Source organism: Megalobrama amblycephala, linkage group LG18 (assembly GCF_018812025.1).
Source record: "Megalobrama amblycephala isolate DHTTF-2021 linkage group LG18, ASM1881202v1, whole genome shotgun sequence".
Classification (NCBI taxonomy): Eukaryota; Metazoa; Chordata; class Actinopteri; order Cypriniformes; family Xenocyprididae; genus Megalobrama; species Megalobrama amblycephala.
The window spans coordinates 29,565,607-29,583,018 of NC_063061.1; the positions used below are offsets into that span (position 1 = coordinate 29,565,607).

Here is a 17,412-nt window from a genome sequence, read left to right on the forward strand (position 1 = left end):
TTGAAAGCCCTAATGTGAACATTTATTTGTAGTTATTTTTCTACCTCACATCTTACATTCCAACAAAATCATTTCTTTTTAACACGAAGCCTCTTAAGATCTTTGCAGCTTTATTCTTCCTGTGTCTCAGAAAGTGCATCTGTTCAAAACTAACTCTTAATAATGTTTCTGACCCCTCATTACTCCTCTTTTTCCTTTATTTTCTTTCTTTCTTCTTAATTTGAATGCTTGCATGTGTCTGCTTGCCCTGCCCTGTGGCAGGACTGTGGTCATCAAGGAGGTGTGCAGCGTGTCTGTGCGCATGAAGCAGGTGGAGGAACTGTGAGTATGGGCCCAACCTATATCATTCCTTTGATCAAAGAAGCCTTTGATCAATCGTTGCAAAACTCTCGTCCTCATTCCTCTCATCCATTGTGGCATTTCTATCACACTTTATGTCCTCTAACATTCTATCCTTCCTATTATTTCTCTCTCTAGCTATCAGATCATTCTCATTTCTCCTCAACTCTTCTATTCCATCAAGGGATAGAAGTTCACATCTCTTCTGAGGATTTTGTTATTCTGAGCTTTCTTCATTTGTAGAATTGGTGTCTAGATTTCATTCTGCATTTTCAGTGGCTGACTATGCAGATTTCTTGTCAGTAGTTGAACCCCTGTCTGTTTCCACCTCATTTCCTCTCCTAGAGGAAATTCCTTTTCCAATCCCTGTGTTGAGGTGGGAGTTGCATTTACGGTTCTGACTTCTCTCTTTATCCCTCTCTCCTTCTCTATCAGGTATGGTACACTGCAAGACTTGGGAGAGAAGAGGAAGGACATGCTGGAGAAGAGCTGCAAGAAGTTCATGCTTTTCCGTGAGGCGAACGAACTGCAGCAGTGGATCAATGAGAAAGAGTCAGCGCTTACTAATGAGGAGGTTGGCTCTGACCTGGAGCAAGTGGAAGTGCTGCAGAAGAAGTTTGATGACTTCCAAAAGGTATGTTTTTCCTACACCTCTGAAACATTTATCATCGGATACTAGCATTTGCTTGTACATCCTAATTCTAAACTTTTTGTTTTTTTGTTTACTAGGATCTGAAAGCAAATGAGTCTCGGCTGAGGGACATAAATAAGGTAGCATCTGAGCTGGAGTCTGAAGGACTGATGGCGGAAGAGGCTCCGGTTGTGCAGGCCCAGGTGAGAAAAAAAACACTTTATACACCGTGAATTTGGTTATACATACACATACATACAAAAGTTTGGGATTGGTAAGATTTTTTTTTTTAATGTTTTTGAAAGAAGTCTCTTATGCTCACCAAGGCTGCATTTATTATTATTATCAAAAATACAGTAAAATCAGTATTATTGTGAAATATTGTTACAATTAAAGTAGTTGTTTTCTAGTTTAATATATTTTAAAATGTAATTTATTCCTGATTATCAAAGTTTAATTTTCAGCATCATTACTCCAGTCTTCAGTGTCACGTGATCCTTCAGAAATCATTGTAATGTGCTGATTTGCTGCTCTAGAATTATTTATTATTATTATCAGTGTTGAAAACACAGCTGCTTAATATTTTTGTCAAAACCGTGATGCATTTTTTTCAGGATTCTTTGATGAATAAAGTTCAAAAGAACAGCATTTATTTGAAATCAAAATCTTTTGTAACATTATAAATGTCTTGAAAGTCAAGTTTAATCAATTTAACACATCCTTACTGAATAAAAGTGTTAATAAAAAAAACTTACTGACCTCAAACTTTTGAATGGAAGTGTGAATCATGTTTTCTAAGTGAGTCATTCCACTCATCAGTTTTATGTTTACATCGAAACGTGGGAGTGTACATTCGTATTAACCAAGTATTTTTTTAGCTGTGACAGAAAAATATGAAGGCCGTCTGTCATTTTGACAGATTACACTGCGATCTGATATAACTGTAATTCCCACCCCTGTCCAGTTGGTGGCCAGTGCACTCCAGTGTGGCAGCAGAGCATGGCTGCATCCATCAGAACAAAATTAAAACTGCCATGAGAAGTTGTCTGTCCGAGGCAAAGACACAAAATCTAATGACATTTGACTCTGCATCAGTCTCATTTGAAGTGTTTGATGTACAGAAATCACCCAGTTTAAATCCATGCAGACCAGGAGGAAGGTTTGAGTTTAGGCAGATGCAAAAAGTCGATTGAGTTTAGTTTAGTTCGTTTTATTCATACTTTTAATCATAATTGTATTTTGTATTATTGTATTCATATTTGCTCAAAAAAAAAAAAAAAAAGTTAAATTCACGAGTAATAATTGATTATGACAGAAGTTTTTTGACCCTGTCCATCAAAATGAGAAGCAATGAGAAAGTCTAAGGCAGCCACTGTATATATCAGAGTAGTCTGCTTATTGGTATGCCTGAATTTATGAGCATTATAGATGTGATGATCTTACCTATTTTTTCCCCTTTCTCCTTCCGAACCTACATTCCCTCATCCCACCATCCCTTCATCCTGCCATCAGCAACTAGAGATGCTGGGCTCAGCTCCTGGCAAGGTCATTATTATTTTATATCATTCATCTAGTCTCTACAACAGATTGTCTTCATGAAACAAATGCAAGAATATCATGTGTTGTTCTTGTGGGTTGAACTGATTGTATTTATATTTTATTTCACAGGATGAAGCTGACTCTAAAAGTGCTTCTCCATGGAAGGTAATATAACATGTTGAATTTGAAATGCTTTAGACTTACCATCTAATCCTGGGTCTTTGAGATTGATGCATGTGTAGTTTTGATGCAGGGTCTTGTTTGACCTCTATGTCAGTCACAGTGTTGTTTGGTGACTGTGCTTGCAGAATGACAAGCACAGTCTGGTTCTTTTAATTCACATGATGATACTCTCTTGATTGGTGTGATTTTTGTCTGTTCTTTTCCTGTCTGTTTTTTGACTCTTGAAATTTTTCAACTCAATATAGTCTGTTCGCTTGGCTGTTCAAACAACGGCCAACTTTAATACTATTAAGGTAAGATCCTAGGATTCCGTTGCAATCTTTAAATCATCCCTCAACCATCCCACTAAATCATGCATTGTGGCCTGTGTACCTGGAGGACTAACTCATTGTGGTGGTTTTGTACTGTTACCATGGTCTCTGGTTCCCTATGTCCCGTTACTGAACCATCAACTGTGCAAATGCATCCCACCCCCCTTTTCCTTTCATGAGTCCATGTCGACCATTTGAAATACCTCCTTTTATGTCTTGACGCCATCTGTTTTTGGTGGGGGTAAAACGGCCATTCTAGAATGCATTAACGCTTCTTTTTTCAGTTTGTGGCAGATGCATCCACCCAAGTTTCCATATTTGCTAACTGTCATCACTCATCCTACATGCTTAAATGTTGTAGCCTTTCTCTTTGTGCCACTCATCCATACTGTTGCTTTTGCTGCTGATATGAAGAGCAAAGTATGATGCAAAGGATTTAGAAGCATTAATGTAGTGCTTTGGATAGTGGATTGGCATGTTTCCAAATATACATTGCCAAAAAATGTTTGTTTCTCAACAGTTGTTTTATATCATTCAAGAAGAATCTGCTGCCTGCTGTCAAGGATCACATCATTATCTTATGTTGACCAGTAAAGTGAGCTCTGATTGGCTGCTAATGGTTTTATGTTTGTGTGTAGGAGCTGAACAACCGCTGGAGGGCCCTGCAGCAGCTGGCTGAAGACAGAAGCAACATGCTGGGTAGTGCTCATGAAGTGCAGAGGTTCCACAGGTACATATATGCCACTTATAGCAAAGATCAAAACTATGTGTCATTCATACTGTTATGTTCTTGTTATACTTGTATGATATGAGCCACATGAAATGCTGAGAAGTTCAGCTAAGTGTGTGATTTACAGGGATGCAGATGAGACTAAGGAATGGATTGAAGAGAAGAACCAAGCCCTGAACACCGATAACTACGGCCATGACCTCGCCAGCGTGCAGGCTCTGCAGCGCAAGCATGAAGGCTTTGAGAGAGACCTGGCCGCTCTAGGAGACAAGGTAAAAATGGTCATATTCATTGGTTTAGTTTAAGTTTTCTTTGTTTATTCCTTGCCTAGAACGTCGGCTAAGTATCCTCTTCTCCCTGTGGCAGGTGAACTCACTGGGTGAGACTGCTGAGCGTCTGATTCAGTCTCATCCAGAGGCTGTGGATGACATCCAGGAGAAGTGCACTGAGCTGAACACAGCCTGGAGCAGCCTGGTGGGTCGTGCTGACCAACGCAAAGAAAAACTGGGCAACTCTCATGACCTGCAGCGCTTCCTCAGTGACTTCAGGTGAGAAGGATATATAAAAAGATATGAAAATAAGAGATGCAAAAGGAACAACTTAGAGAAACTTGGTGGCATCAATGGAGACAGAGCGCATTTAGGCCACACCCATACTGGGGGGGGAAAGTATCCTACCGTCCCAGTTGACTTTGTATTGCGTGAGGCTGCCTCCTTGTCATTTCTGACTTCTAAAAATAATAATAATAATGTCTAAACACTTCTGTGTGACAAGGTGTACAGCAAACAAGCTAAAAAACCCAGAACTAAGTTTTTTATAAGCTACCGAACCTTAAAAGCCAGCCTTTAAGGAGAAAAAAGTGGATACAGGCAATAAAAAGTGAAGCATCAGCATGAAGAATGGGTAAATTTTGGGATCCTGACACTCAGTATGCCTCAGTATGCTTGCGTGTGCTGTAAACATTTTGTCACTGTTAAGTCAAATATCCAAATGTCAGTTTTATGTATTATATTTCCTGTCGCTGATTACATTCCCCTTCAGTTGGGGTAGTTCTCAGTGTAATATAACATGTTGCGCTCTGTCTCAATTGTCTGTATCCAATTTTGTGTCCTTAAACGCTCGTTTTTTTGGGTCGACAGCTTCTAAAAACTTCTGGGTTTTTTATCTTGTTTGCTGTACACCTTGACACATAGCAGCTTTTAGACATTGTTCTGTTTTTTAGTTATAAGTCAGAAATGACAAGGAGGCAGCTTTACGCAATACAAAGTCAGACGGTTGGATTGTTTTCTCCCCGGTGGGCGTGGTTTTCAGATTATGACGCGTGTCGCTCTGTCTCTATAGTAGCAGTAGCAAGCCTCTAAACAAATCTGTGCTTCTTTCTCACAGAGATCTCATGTCCTGGATCAATGGCATCAGAGGGCTTGTGTCCTCTGACGAGCTAGCCAAAGACGTCACTGGAGCTGAAGCCTTGTTGGAGAGACATCAGGTATTGAATGCTGCCAAAAACATCTGGGATCTGTATTTTGTCACATGACTGTTTACTGTTAATAATACTATTTAGTTGTTCATGGGTTTTGCAAATGATTTATTAAACACTCACACCTCAAATCCTGTAGGAACACCGTACTGAGATCGATGCTCGTGCAGGCACCTTCCAGGCCTTTGAGCAATTTGGACAGCAGCTTCTGGCCCGTGGCCACTACGCCAGCCCTGAGATCCAACAGAAGCTGGAGGCTCTTGACCGGGAGCGTGCCGACCTGGAGAAGGCCTGGGTTCAGCGCAGGATGATGCTGGACCAATGTCTGGAGCTGCAGGTCAGCAAGGACTCTGTTTACTTTTAACACGCAAAACTTTGACATTAGGAAATGTTACAGTCAAATTACATTATATGTTTCTTTTTGTCTTCTGCAGCTATTCAACCGTGACTGCGAGCAGGCTGAAAACTGGATGGCAGCTCGCGAGGCCTTCTTGGCCAGCGATGACAAGGGAGACTCCCTGGACAGTGTGGAGGCCCTCATCAAGAAACACGAGGACTTTGACAAGGCTATCAATGTGCAGGTCAGCAAGTGCCATTGTGATATGATGATGTAGTCAATCTCAACATTATTTGATTTTGAACGTGGAGTTTTAGTTTTTTGCTAATCACTTCAATTTGTCTGTCTTTGCAGGAAGAGAAGATTGCAGCACTGCAGTCTTTTGCTGACCAGCTCATTAGTGCTGACCACTACGCTAAGCCTGAAATCTTCAATCGCCGCAATGAAGTCTTGGACAGGTCAGGCTCCTTCTGTTTTATACTGTGCAGACTGAGTGAATCCTTCCCATGTGAATATTTGTGATTTTCATGTGATTTAATTTTAAAACAGTATGTCTTTCGGACCTCCAGGTGGCGCCGTCTCAAGGCTCAGATGATTGAGAAACGCTCTAAGCTGGGTGAGTCACAGACTCTGCAGCAGTTCAGCAGAGATGTAGATGAGATTGAAGCGTGGATCAGTGAGAAACTCCAGACCGCCACCGACGAGTCTTACAAGGATCCCACTAACATCCAGGTAACGTCACATTTCAGGCATCGGTCTCTGAACAGATCTTATCAACATTTTTGCAGACATGCTAAAGTTCTAAAGATGAATATCCCGCTTAAGTCTAACCTTGTAAATCTATTAATACCATAATAAATTAAAGTGCAAATTAAAATGTTTCTCTTGTTATCCCCGCCTCAACCAACCCCAAGTGTTTTATTAAATGGGAAATTAAACTGAACCTCTGTCTGTGTTCCCATTGTCTGTTTCTAGCTGTCCAAGCTGCTGGTAAGTGCAGTAGTGTGCCAGAGCTAACTAACCCCAGTAGGGTTTCTCCACTTGTCCGTTGTCTTGTTTTGTCTGTAAATGTGTATTTGAGTTCCATATGTCTTGCTTTGTATAGCATCATAAGTTGTTTGTCATTGTTCCTTCCCGTGCCCCATCGTTGCAGCCTTTAATTTTTTTTAATTGCTGGGTGTGGCCTCCATTTTCTTGTTTTGTCATTGAAGTTGGGATGTCTTGATTTAAATTTGTTCTACACAGAAAACCTGTGCATCTCACAGAATTATGGATCTAAGAGCAAACTTTGGCAAAAAGAAGTATGTCAAGAAATTTTTGGCTGTGTTTGGAATAGCATACTATTCATTATGTGATTTTAATGAAGTATATATGTATATTTTTGATATATTTTTACTAGTGGGTGCAGGACTCTATAGTTCATTTATGTAAGTGAGGATAGCAAAATAAAGTAAACTGTGATATATTATACCCAAAAATTCTTCATACAGTGGACTACCAGTAAAATTGATAAAGTTGGAACCAAAAATTATTCAGACACTTTGACCTGACCATGTTTTGCTTAAGTGTTATCTGACATAATTAAGATTATTTTTTTCTGACACATTTTTTAAACTATAGTGAATAATCTGTATTAATGAATGAAGTGTTCAAGGTGTCTGAATAAGTTTTGGTTTGACTGTGTGTATGTGTGTGTGTGTGTATATAAGAAATATATATATATTTACACATACACAGTATATTCTTATTTTCTTATTTTAACTTATTATTTTTATTATTATTAACAAAGAAACATGAAAATCAGAAAAACTAAAAAAAATTTTAAAAATTCCCCTCGAATCATGCAGTCCTATTGTCACGTGGCCTCATTATGTTACTTTCCAGTTATCATCCCAGAAATAATTGTTTGTTTTTTAAGTTTAAATTGTTGTAACTCTTGGTCATCCAATCAAATTGTCAAGAATAAAAATGTGAAATGTGTCAAGTTCACATTAAAGGTGTGCTCAACAGTGTGCTCAAATTGCTTAAATGCACTTAATACATCTAATATGCATGCTGCAATAGTGGTATGTTATAATATGGTTTGTTGCTATTCCGAACATAGCCACAATACTGTATCAACCCAGAGAGAGAAGGCTGAAAGGTGCTTTCAAAACAATTAATTCTGCTTTGCTTTTTGTGGAATACTGTGTTAAAACATTAGAATCAGTTTCATGTGTGCTACGGCCAGAATCCATATGCAGTTGCAGTACCAGCAAACCGGCTTCTTTTTAGTGTATCGGCAAATGCTTTAGATGAGCCTTTTGGAAGTGCTTTTTTCCTTCTCTCCATCTCTCTGGGTGAAATAAAATGTGTAATGATCTTAAACAAAACACCCCAACTCCTAGGTTCTCCACAGAGTTCAGTGTGTGCTGGATCGTGTCCGGTTCATTTTATTGAATGTTCCATCAGGCTTTGAATGTGTCATGTTTATAGAATGAGTTCCACGTTACGTGTTTGGTCTTTGTTTGGTGGTTTGTAAATTCACAGTCACTTCACATTCTGTGTTTTGTTTTTTTGTGTAATGTACACATTTTAATTTTTATTTTGAAATATGTGCACTGTTGTGACCTACAGATAAGACATCACTTTTCACAAACAGTCTAAACAAGGGCATACACATAAAACACACACATATAGGTTACAGTAGCGTTGAATATGCACCGCTTTCATGGACATTGAGTTTTTACACATAGATGTTTATATATCAGTGTCCCGTACACCTACAGAGGTAGATACAAAACCAGCTATTGCTTTTTCACACCTGCACTTTGCATGACTTCACTGTGTGGCTCAGTTTAGCTGTATTTCGCTTTCTTGCCACTTTCAGAGCAAACACCAGAAGCACCAGGCTTTTGAGGCTGAGTTACACGCTAATGCTGATCGTATCCGCGGGGTGATAGACACTGGCAATGCTCTCATCCAGAGAGGTGCCTGTGCTGGAAGTGAGGATGCTGTCAAGGTAACTTTCAGAAGCATTTCAGAAATAGGCAGCTGGTGAGTTATGGTCTGTGCTCATTTTGCTGTGGTCGCGCTCATATTTGCTCTCAGGCTCGTCTTAACGCTCTGGATGAGCAGTGGCAGTTCCTCGTCAACAAATCTGCTGAGAAGAGTCAGAAACTAAAGGAGGCAAACAAGCAGCAGAACTTCAATACTGGCATCAAGGACTTTGACTTCTGGCTGTCTGAGGTATTTATATGTGATGTAATAGCTACTTGGGATAGTTCTTGGTTGGTCTTTACTTAAATCCTGACTATTTAATATTTTAATCAAATAATAATGATAATAATAATCAAAATAAATATTATTATATACAAATTATATTTTTATTATATTAATAATAATAATAAAGAGACCAATATTGATGTAGTTATACAATTTCTAACTAGAATAATTCCACAAATACTGACATTTTTCCTTCGGCCCTTAGGTTGAGGCTCTTCTTGCCTCTGAGGATTATGGGAAAGATCTGGCCTCAGTCAACAATCTGCTTAAGAAGCACCAGCTTTTGGAAGCTGACATCTCTGCTCATGAGGTAGCTCACCGACTGTAACTCCAGACATACTCATCAGTTTATTCTCATTTAGCACATTCTGATGGCTCGTTGTTGTCTTTGTGCTCTTATAGGATCGTCTGAAGGATCTTAATGGCCAGGCTGACAGCCTGATGGCCAGCAATGCCTTCGACACTTCCCAGGTCAAGGACAAGCGTGACGCCGTCAACGGACGCTTTGTCAAAATCAAGAGCATGGCTGCTGGCCGCCGTGCCAAGCTGAACGAGTCGCATCGTCTGCACCAGTTCTTCAGGGATCTGGACGATGAGGAATCTTGGATCAAGTATGGTTTACATCATTCTGAGTGGTCTAAAATTTATTACACACTAACCGTTTTTTCTTTTGAGGCTGTATATTAGATCTAATTCATTCTCTTCCATTAGGGAAAAGAAGTTGTTGGTGAGCTCGGAGGACTACGGACGTGATTTGACAGGAGTACAGAATCTGAGGAAGAAGCACAAGAGGCTGGAGGCTGAGCTGGGAGCACACGAGCCGGCCATTCAGGTGAGGAGGCATCTGCGATTTTGTTACATATTGATCCATGGAAGTGAAAAAGTCTTGAGCGTATTAAAGGTCTAGTGAATTATAACTCTGAATGCTAACAGAGTATTTTTGTGGCCTTGCAGTCTGTGTTGGAGACTGGGAAGAAGCTTTCTGATGACAACACCATAGGACAGGAGGAGATCCAGCAGAGGCTGGCCCAGTTTGTGGAGCATTGGAAGGAACTGAAAGATCTGGCTGCTGCTCGGTGAGAACTGTATTTTGCTATTTTACTTTTTTCTATTCTATTTTTTTGTTATAATATTACTGTTTTTACTGCATTTTCGATCAAATAAATTCAGTCTCTGTAAAATATTGTCAACCCCCAAACATTTGAATGAAAATTTGTTTGGTTTGCCATTTTTTTTAGTGGGCAGAGGCTTGAGGAGTCGCTGGAATACCAGCAGTTTGTGGCAAATGTGGAGGAAGAGGAAGCCTGGATTAATGAGAAACTGAACCTGGTTGGAAGTGAGGATTACGGTGATACGCTGGCAGCCGTACAGGTGTGAAAAACTATAATTCACCTCATTATTCATTGGATGAAAATAAACCACATTTAGCTGATTATAGCTGGATTTTGGACACACCATCATATTGCTGTTTTTTTGTGTGTGTCTTAATTTGGCTCTTCGTTTCCAGGGCTTGCTGAAGAAACATGAAGCGTTTGAAACCGATTTTACCGTGCACAGGGACCGAGTGAATGATGTGTGTTCCAATGGAGATGAACTTATCAAAAAGGTATAGTTCAACTACTATAAAGTCCCCTTTGACCCTTTAATGTTTAATCACAGACAGTTTCTTTGTTCATTACAGTTTCAATATCATTACATCATATTGTTGCTTTTGTGCAGGAGAACCACAATGTGGAGAACATCATGGCTAAAATGAAGGCCCTGCGTGGGAAGGTGTCAGAGCTTGAGAGAGCCGCAGCTCAGAGGAAGGCCAAGCTGGATGAGAACTCTGCCTTCCTGCAGTTCAACTGGAAGGCTGATGTGGTGGAGTCATGGATTGGTGAGTTAATGATATTTCATGCAAATGAGAAGAAACTTTAATTTAAAAGAAGGATTGCCAAGAAATACAGTGCGATTTTCTCTTTTCACTGTCTTTGGCTTGATCAGGTGAGAAGGAAAACAGCCTGAAGACTGATGACTATGGTCGGGATCTCTCTTCGGTGCAGACTCTGCTCACCAAACAGGTGTGACATTGCATATGACATATCTACAACACATTCAAAAACCATATTCTAGATATAGTCCTTTAAAATGTCTCAGTTGTATATTTTTTTGTAGATCCATGGCCGTTTTTAAACATTATACCTTAAGCACATCAAATCCTTTCAAGCTTTACTGCCAGATCTGACTGTCTTTCTTCTACCCATAGGAAACCTTTGATGCAGGGCTTCAGGCTTTCCAGCAGGAGGGCATCACCAACATCACAGCCCTGAAAGACCAGCTGTTGGCAGCCAAACACGTGCAGTCCAAGGCCATCGAGGCTCGTCATGCCACCCTGATGAAGCGCTGGAACCAGCTGCTGTCCAACTCAGCCGCCCGCAAGAAGAAGCTTTTGGAAGCCCAGGAGCACTTCAGAAAGGTGTGAAGAATGGAATTTTGCCTAAAGTGAGGAAATGAAATTCTGTTTTGCATGTCTTACTCCTGTTCTTATGTTCGCCACTCCATCCAGGTCGAGGATCTTTTCCTCACCTTTGCCAAGAAGGCCTCAGCCTTCAACAGCTGGTTTGAGAACGCTGAGGAAGATCTGACGGACCCTGTACGGTGCAACTCTCTGGAGGAGATTAGGGCCCTGCGGGACGCCCATGACGCCTTCCGCTCCTCGCTCAGCTCCGCAGAGGCCGACTTCAGCCAGCTGGCAGAACTTGATCGCCAGATCAAGAGTTACCAAGTGGTATCCAACCCATACACATGGTTTACCATGGAGGCTCTAGAGGAGACCTGGAGGAACCTTCAGAAGATAATCAAGGTGATGATGGGATCCTGAAGTATTTAACTTGACTTGCATAATATCTGAAGCAGAAAATGTGCTTTGTAAATTGTAATGTTGACATGCGTTTTCTGTAAAGCTGCTTTGAAATGATATGTATGGGTGAAAAGCGTTATGAAAATAAATTTGAATTGAATTGGATAACTGGTTTAATTTGGCTTTGCTTTATAGGAGCGAGAGTTGGAGCTACAGAAGGAGCAGAGGAGACAGGAAGAGAATGATAAACTCAGACAAGAGTTTGCCCAACATGCCAATGCCTTCCACCAATGGCTGCAGGAGACCAGGTACAGGGGACCAGCATGCACTACTTATTGTTGCGTTCTCTTTCATTGTAGTAAAAGAATAGTTAGCATTGTAGTTAGCTGAGGATTAAACACACCGCATGCAACACATTTGATTCCAATGCATGATGTCACACACATCTGTTTGAATTTAATCAAGCTTTCCTGATCTCCATGTAAATTTCTTAGACAGCCATTTTCATGAAGTCATTGCCTGCTTTGCCATGTTGTCTGTTTGGGTGAAGATCTATCTTCACATGGTCACACAATTTAAACCCATCTGGGGTTGATATTGCTACAGCAGTGCTTTGCGCTAGTCACATGTGCTTTCATGTGAGTGTTGAGAAGTGGCGTTAATGTCACCGCTCAATGTTTTAATGTTTCTTTCTCTCTCCCTCCCTTATTTGTCTCTCTTTCCCCATTCCTTCGGCCTACTTGCTGCTACCTTGATGCTTGGAATCATTTCTCTAATCAGGACATACCTTCTGGATGGGTTAATATCACAATTTTTTTCTATTTTACTATAGTATGTTTGTGTGTGAGTGTGTATGAATCGTTTAATGGCATTTACATATGTCAGCCAATGGATGTCTAGGGATAAAAACAATAAGATAGGCATTTGGGAGTTTCAGGTCAGAATAGACCGATAATTAATTTGGTTAGAACTAATACAAGGTGCCATCAAGAAGAATCGCACTTTACGTATATTTTGCATATTTTACCGTATGTTTTGACTATATATTTCCAGATGTATTCCTTTCTGTTTTTTCACACTCTTTTTCCATTCCCTCTTCATCTCCCACCTCCCCCGTCTCTGAATAGCATAGCCTATCGGAGGGTAATCCGTGTCTATCAGTATGAAGTCGATGATGATCTTTCTGGAAGGTCTTCTCCCTTTTTTCCTTCTCTGATTGGCCTCTTACCCCTCACCCCACACCTTTTGGGTTTTCTTCTCATGCACTTGAGTCTGATCCCCACTGTAAAGGCTCTGTGTGTGTGTTCAATCCCTTTTACTAACATTCACTGCGATGAGGCTTTTTTTGAGATGAACCCTTCCAGCTTCTTAATCCAGCAAGCCTGGCTACATTCAGCACCAGTGTTGAGGAGTGTGAACACTTCATCTCATTCTTTAAACTTTTTGTTTTTTCCTTGTTTCAGTTATTTACATTTTTTTTTCTTCATTTTGTGAAAAATGTTCATGCACCAGATTCAGGGTGGAAACTGCAATGTGATTTCCATGATTGGAAAATTAGACATTTTCAATATCCTGATCTGAATTGAACAGCTGTGCATTAACATTTTTGTACTCTTATATGGCTAGTCAAGTAACTTTGAATCTTTGATTTTGCACATTTTGCAAGATCTGTACTTTAAACTAAAGCTAAGCAGTGGTACGAATATAGCAGTTTCTAACCCTGTTGACAGCAGCCCTAATCAAGCATGGTCTGGATTACCATGGATATAAGTTGGCTTTGTTAGCATGACTTTGATTATTGTAGTTGCATTCTGGGGGTGTCTTATAGTTTGTACTCCATATCTACTACAAAACAATTGGTAAGTCCTATTGTCATGTACATGAAATTCAGGAAGATGACGGTTACAGAGGTTGTGCAAACCCATTTAAACTAAATAGTATAGTCATATATAATAATTTCCAGAGAGTTAAAAAGGACTATTTTTATATGTTTAATGATAGTTGAGCTAATAACTAACCTAGTCTAGTGAAAGCCACTGTGGTTGGAGCTGCTCTTGTAAGGTGTAGACTGGCATGTGGAGTGAGTGAGATGTTTTTGGGTGGATGCATCATGTGCTCTCGGACTCCTGCTCCTGGTTTCATCGCTTTGTGTGTGGCTGGGCAGGTCCTGCATGGTGGAAGAATCTGGAACGCTAGAGTCGCAGCTAGAGGCCACTAAGGTGAGTTTGGGACCAGTGAATGGATAAATGGTGAAGCTGATCAGTTTTGAAATGACAAAATGAATCCGTTATTAAGGCTGATTTATACTTCAGCGTCGGACCTACGCCGAAGCCTCTGCGCCGTAGGCTATGCGTCTGTTTTCATTTATACTTCTGCGTCGTTGTCCGCGTCGACGTGCATGCAGACCACTAGTAGGCAGTGTCCGCGGTCATGTTGAGTATCAAAACAAAAGCCGAAGAAGAAGTAGCTCGTCATGTACGTTGTCAGAGAAGCTTACAAACAGAAGCGGCAAATAGGTAAAGACTTTTGTTGCAGTGTGACTGTACGTGTCTTCTGAAACTGTTTTTTCATTCATATGGAAGTTGAAAGTGCTCGCTCCTCTCCGATTGCTCCGCGCCAGTTTTTTGACCCGAGGGAGGGGTTCTAGCAGACCAATCACAGCGCTTGAGGTCCGCGTAGAATTGACGCGTTGTTACATTTTTGAAGAGGTGCACGTCAGGCTACGTCGTATGCTACGCACAGCCTACGCCGTACACTCGACGCAGAAGTATAAATCAGCCTTTGGAGTATTAAACAGTGTTGGGTAAGTTACTCAAAAAAAGTAATCCACTACAAATTACTACATTAAAATTGTAATTTGATTACATTACTGATTACTGCATGTAAAAAGTAATCAGATTACTAATTACTTTACATTCAAGTTACTTTGAAACCTACAAAAATACGCAACAAACTGAAACTCGTAGTTCTTTCTGTAATTTCATATTGACTGAAAAATATTACAGAAGTATGAAAACAGCAACTTGACTTAAAAATATTCGTTAATCATCTATAGGTAGCTTATTCACGTCATCTGTGAGTGTGAGATTCTAACAAACTAAAAATAACTTATAAATATATGAAATATAAATTAATAAATATATGAAATATTGTACACTTGTTAATGTTTATTTTTGTTTGCCGTTTTTTTATAGTATTTAATGATTATGAACACATATTAAGCATGACAAACCATTCAATCGATTAAACTACAAAGCTGGCAAATATGTATGATTACAAAATAAAGTCATCAAGATTATTATTAATATTATTTTATAAAATAACATGTAGGATAAAAGTAGGCCTAGTTTTATCACGTGTTGAGCCGTTTCTGTGACAGCTCCAGCTCTCCGACGCAGTTATAGTCTACATCAGCCTCCGAATTTAGTCACTTCATTTCGTTCACTCTTTGCAGATATAGTGCACTCAGATGACATACACTATATAGGGATTAGTGAATCGGAGAACGAGTGAGCGGTTTCGGACACAGCTTAAACATTCCTTGCTGTGTGTGTGGTATCTTAACTGTGTTTATGTTTGTATGTAACTGCATTAAAGACAGGAAAAAAATGCTGAAAACATTTATAATAACATTTATAAAAAATAAAAAAAAAGTATTGTTCAGAAGTTACCTTCTCTCCCGATCCTGAACAAATCGCCTAAAAATCCAATCTAGCTTGTTTAGGAGGTTGGACCGCGCTCGTCTTGGGAGCGGGTATTCTCCTCCAAGCGTTCTCCGGTGATTCATAATGACGCATCCGCGCCAAACGTGATTTCTTTAGAAATGCACTTTACCTATTTTTTTTTTTTTTTTTCTTGTAACGCAAGTAACGTAATTTTATTGACATCAGTAACTGTAATCAAATTACATAAATTTAAAATGTAATGCGTTACACTACTGCGTTATCAGAAAAAGTCATTAGACTACAGTAACGTGTTACTATGTAACGCGTTATACCCAACTCTGGTATTAAATCATGCTCACTACTGTTCAAATGTTTTGGGTTGGTAAGATTTTCTTCAGTGTTTCATTCTCACCAAGGTTGCATTTATTTGATCAAGAAAACATTAAAAACCAAAGCTGAATTTTTGGCAGTCTTCAGTGTCACATGATCCTTTATAAAATGCTGATTTGCTGCTCAAGAAACTTCTTATCATTTTTGAAAACAGTTGTGCTGCTTAATATTTTGTGTGGAAACCGTGATACATTTTTTTTTCAGGATTCTTTAAATAGAAGGTTCGAAAGAACAATATTTATTTGAAAAAAAAAAAAAAACTTTTGTAACATTATAAATGTTTCTTTTGATCAATTTATTGCATCCTTGCTGAATAAAATATTAATTTCTTTAAGAAAATCTTGCTGACACCAAATTTTTGAATGGTAGTGTGTATTATATTGAATAAATTCTTTTGTTATTTAAGAAAAAAAAAAGTTTCATGTACGAAATTATGAACCAGTCCTGGTCGTGCAAAAAGTCATGAAAATTGATTAAATCTTAAAGTGTTAGTTCACCCAAAAATGAAATTTCTGTCATTAATGTGTTCCAAAAATGAACAGGTGTCCTACAGGTGTGGAATGACATGAGGGTAAGTAATGACAGAAATTTCATTTTTGGGTGAACTAACCCTTTAAGTTGTGGAAATTTCCATAGTGAATTAAAAAAAAAAACTTGATATAAGTATGTATATTTTAATATTCAGGGTTTCAACAATCCTGGAAAAAAGGTCTATAATCTGTATAATTTTATTTTTCTTTAGCTAGAAGTTACATTAAAAAGCTTGCATAAACCTCAAACATGAGTAACAGATAAATGGACACAATGAATTGTCAAATGCTCTGTTCTAAATGTCTTTTCCCTCTGGGTTTCTCTGCAGCGCAAGCACCAGGAGATTCGTGCCATGCGTAGTCAGCTGAAGAAGATCGAGGATCTGGGAGCAGCCATGGAGGAGGCGCTAATCCTGGACAACAAATACACAGAACACAGCACCGTGGGTCTGGCCCAACAGTGGGACCAACTCGACCAGCTGGGCATGAGGATGCAACACAACCTGGAACAACAGATCCAAGCCAGGTGACACCTCACAATGACATATTATTATATTTTTATGATTTTCTGTAGATTAGCTATTAAAACGGAACAAACTTGTTGAACATTGTGATTGGATCAATTTACCCTGACTGACTCGTTCTTGCAATTCTTTTCTAGAAACACTACAGGAGTAACAGAGGAGGCCCTGAAGGAGTTCAGCATGATGTTCAAGTGAGTTTTCCACTTTCATAAAAAACATTACAATGCTAAACTTTACTGTTCTTGAAAATGTAATGGAAGTCTTTGTTTCTCAGGCACTTCGACAAAGAAAAATCTGGACGTCTAAACCATCAGGAGTTCAAGTCTTGCCTGCGGTCTCTGGGCTACGACCTGCCCATGGTTGAAGAAGGAGAACCAGACCCAGAGTTTGAGTCCATCCTGGACATAGTGGATCCAAACAGGTGAGAAACATCTTCTATGGATGTGCTAAATACTGTGTTATTTCTGTTGATGTGCTAACATCAGTTTTGTTTTATTCAGGGATGGAAACGTGTCCTTGCAGGAGTACATGGCCTTCATGATCAGCCGAGAAACAGAGAATGTGAAATCAAGCGAGGAGATCGAGAGCGCTTTCCGTGCTCTCAGCGCCGAGAACAAACCTTACGTCACCAAGGAAGAACTCTACCAGGT

General features: G+C 39.5%; 1 protein-coding gene across 6 annotated transcripts in view; it reads left to right on the forward strand.

Moving 5' to 3' along the window:
• Positions 1-17,412, forward strand: part of sptan1 (spectrin alpha, non-erythrocytic 1) — a 35,378-nt gene that overhangs the window by 17,392 nt on the left and 574 nt on the right. The window contains exons 23-57 of one of the 6 annotated variants that reach the window (XM_048165267.1): positions 262-321; positions 775-973; positions 1,069-1,173; positions 2,483-2,515; positions 2,639-2,674; positions 2,938-2,985; positions 3,642-3,733; positions 3,861-4,005; positions 4,100-4,281; positions 5,120-5,219; positions 5,350-5,547; positions 5,645-5,791; positions 5,902-6,005; positions 6,117-6,279; positions 6,523-6,537; positions 8,417-8,548; positions 8,638-8,775; positions 9,017-9,121; positions 9,214-9,422; positions 9,523-9,643; positions 9,766-9,887; positions 10,050-10,182; positions 10,319-10,417; positions 10,531-10,690; positions 10,798-10,874; positions 11,060-11,269; positions 11,360-11,656; positions 11,849-11,961; positions 12,434-12,451; positions 12,781-12,843; positions 13,818-13,872; positions 16,568-16,764; positions 16,900-16,953; positions 17,037-17,183; positions 17,263-17,410. In XM_048165267.1, coding sequence (XP_048021224.1) covers positions 262-321; positions 775-973; positions 1,069-1,173; positions 2,483-2,515; positions 2,639-2,674; positions 2,938-2,985; positions 3,642-3,733; positions 3,861-4,005; positions 4,100-4,281; positions 5,120-5,219; positions 5,350-5,547; positions 5,645-5,791; positions 5,902-6,005; positions 6,117-6,279; positions 6,523-6,537; positions 8,417-8,548; positions 8,638-8,775; positions 9,017-9,121; positions 9,214-9,422; positions 9,523-9,643; positions 9,766-9,887; positions 10,050-10,182; positions 10,319-10,417; positions 10,531-10,690; positions 10,798-10,874; positions 11,060-11,269; positions 11,360-11,656; positions 11,849-11,961; positions 12,434-12,451; positions 12,781-12,843; positions 13,818-13,872; positions 16,568-16,764; positions 16,900-16,953; positions 17,037-17,183; positions 17,263-17,410 — 4,225 coding nt within the window. The remainder of the gene's footprint in view (positions 1-261; positions 322-774; positions 974-1,068; positions 1,174-2,482; positions 2,516-2,638; positions 2,675-2,937; positions 2,986-3,641; positions 3,734-3,860; positions 4,006-4,099; positions 4,282-5,119; positions 5,220-5,349; positions 5,548-5,644; positions 5,792-5,901; positions 6,006-6,116; positions 6,280-6,522; positions 6,538-8,416; positions 8,549-8,637; positions 8,776-9,016; positions 9,122-9,213; positions 9,423-9,522; positions 9,644-9,765; positions 9,888-10,049; positions 10,183-10,318; positions 10,418-10,530; positions 10,691-10,797; positions 10,875-11,059; positions 11,270-11,359; positions 11,657-11,848; positions 11,962-12,433; positions 12,452-12,780; positions 12,844-13,817; positions 13,873-16,567; positions 16,765-16,899; positions 16,954-17,036; positions 17,184-17,262; positions 17,411-17,412) is intronic. The other 5 variants (XM_048165268.1, XM_048165272.1, XM_048165270.1 and 2 more) reach the window with 5 other exon arrangements.